This window comes from Nerophis ophidion, linkage group LG24 (assembly GCF_033978795.1).
Source record: "Nerophis ophidion isolate RoL-2023_Sa linkage group LG24, RoL_Noph_v1.0, whole genome shotgun sequence".
Taxonomy (NCBI): Eukaryota; Metazoa; Chordata; class Actinopteri; order Syngnathiformes; family Syngnathidae; genus Nerophis; species Nerophis ophidion.
This window is the reverse complement of record NC_084634.1, coordinates 19,665,899-19,668,398: the sequence shown is the minus strand read 5'-3', so window position 1 is coordinate 19,668,398 and position 2,500 is coordinate 19,665,899. Positions and strand designations below refer to the sequence as shown.

At 42.4% G+C, this 2,500-nt stretch overlaps 1 protein-coding gene across 3 annotated transcripts in view; it reads left to right on the top strand.

Annotated features, from left to right (window-relative positions):
- The window catches only part of bpnt1 (bisphosphate nucleotidase 1), a 74,159-nt gene that overhangs the window by 10,018 nt on the left and 61,641 nt on the right, over window positions 1–2,500 (top strand). For all 3 annotated transcript variants that reach the window (XM_061885971.1, XM_061885970.1, XM_061885973.1), the window contains exons 6-7: window positions 1,699–1,790; window positions 1,874–2,071. In XM_061885971.1, the coding sequence (XP_061741955.1) occupies window positions 1,699–1,790; window positions 1,874–2,071 (290 nt within the window). The remainder of the gene's footprint in view (window positions 1–1,698; window positions 1,791–1,873; window positions 2,072–2,500) is intronic.

Genomic DNA, 2,500 nt, shown 5'->3' with positions numbered 1-2,500 from the left:
CCAGATGAGGTGGTTCGGGCATCTGGTCAGAATGCCACCCGAACGCCTCCCTAGGGAGGTGTTTAGGGCACGTCCAACCGGTAGGAGGCCACGGGGAAGACCCAGGACACGTTGGGAAGACTATGTCTCCCGGCTGGCCTGGGAACGCCTCGGGATCCCCCGGGAGGAGCTGGACGAAGTGGCTGGGGAGAGGGAAGTCTGGGCTTCCCTGCTTAGGCTGCTGCCCCCGCGACCTGACCTCGAATAAGCTGAAGAGGATGGATGGATGGAATATATAATATATACCGCATCGGCCTACTTTGATGACAAGTCAAGGCCAACGGTAAAATTACCGCCACTTTTCGTTAAGCATAACTCCATGTTGCATCCAACCTGACGCACTACATTCTCTTCTATGTACACACATCACCATCTTTCAGTGCAGAGTGCAATTCTATGAGCCAACCCACGTTATGCAAAAAACACTTTACACACATCATATAGCCTACCACCATGTCAATACACAAAGTAAAAAAAATGACATGGAACGCATTATATTGTGCCAAGCAAATACCTCCCCATATGTGCCTGATGCACATGCAGTACTAAAAACCTTAATTAGCCGTGCAAATGTTGGAACTCATTTCCCTTGCGCATCAGCATATTGAGAACAAACACAGACACTACCCATATCCACACACAAGATTTTTGCCCTGTCAGTTGGATGACACATCGACATACAGGCTACAGGCCATATATTTCCCCCGTTAGCCTATATGTCGATGTGTCAGTGACCGGGCTAGCATGCTAACTTAGCTTTACACTAGGAGCTGAGCATCACACTTAACGCATTCGTTGCACGAACATACTAGCTTTGTTAGACAAGATCATAGACTGTATTGGACAATATAGTTTACATACCAAATGTCCATTCCCATTTATTAAATGAAATAAGAAAACGTAAATGCCTGGCTTACCAATCAAGGAGGAAATTAGTAAGTTTGGCGTCAGATGAAAAAATCTTCTCCGACTTCGTCGTCTCCATCTTTCAAAGGCATTCCCGATTACAAATCCTTCTTTTGTTCCTGGCTTTGTCATGAATAAGTTGAGAATTGTAATGAAGCCTTTTAGATTTACTAAGGTCTGACATCTTTAGTAACTTTACCAGTGGCAAGAGTTCGACGAGGAGGGTGGGGCGTAACTGGCAACCTGGATAGGACACACTCACAGACTTTTCAACTGGTCAAACAGTGGAGGGTGGGGCATCGAAATGAAAACAGTAATAATATTTTGGGGCTGTAAATCACATTTTGAAATGAACATGTCCTGGTTGAGCTACCGTTATCAGTTATAAAGGTATTCGAAAATAACATGACTTATTAATGCCTTTTGACATATTAGCGCCATTTAATGATGACTTGACATGAAATTATTACAAATGGCATCTTTTAAAGACACTTTGTCTTCCTGTGAGTTGCTGTGTGTGTGAGTGACAGGAAGAATAGCTGTGACTCACTTTGTGCTTTATATATATGTATAATGTAGATAACGCCAGTTGTCTTTATGTGGGTAAATATTTTTTATTCAAATATATTATCAAAATATTTTGATGAAAATGTTATTTTTCTTCAATTATCTATTTTGGAGATAAGTTTGAAAAATGAAAAAATTGTGAATATATTTTACAACCATGAATGTTATTTTATTTTGTGACTTTAGGGCTCCTGGAGAACGTGACCGTGCTCATCGGCATCGCCTACGCGGGCAGTCCGATCGCTGGAGTCATCAACCAGCCCTTCTACAACTACCAGGTGCAGACCAAAGCAAACGATCCGGCTCATCTCACTGCTCGCTGTTTGTCCTTGTTGAATTTCAACACGCTTGTCTCGGGCAGCTGGGGCCGGGGGCAAAGCTTGGAAGAACCATGTGGGGAATCCTCGGAGTGGGAGCCTTTGGATTCCAGTTGCGGGAAGTTGCGGACAACAAACGCGTCGTGACTACCACCCGTTCCCATAGCAACAAGCTTGTAACAGACTGCGTCAACGCCATGGAACCTGATGAGGTTGTACGAGTGGGTGGTGCAGGAAACAAGGTAAGCTTATATTTCATCCTTCTTATTAATGAACAATAAACACAATCCTTTTCATTACGCTGGATTGAAATAGATTTTTAACGTATTGATCATAACTGATGCATCTCCCAATAAGTTCTAGTTGGGGTTCAAAGGTTATCTCACGCTTCCCCTTTGTCATCAAGAAAGAACATCAATCGTTACCTACTGTAGTGATGGTATTGGTACTTGTCGCAATATTCTGCATAGTTCACTGATAAATGTAAATGCAGCGTCAAATATGAGTTATATACATATGTTACATGACAGATGACAAACTGAGTCAAATATGTGTTATTTATTGCAATTGTACATTAGATGGATCCAGTTTCTTAACATGTAAATATAACAAAAAAATGTCCCGACTACTTAACTGTCGACTTCTTGTACTGCCTTGATCACAGCAGCGAC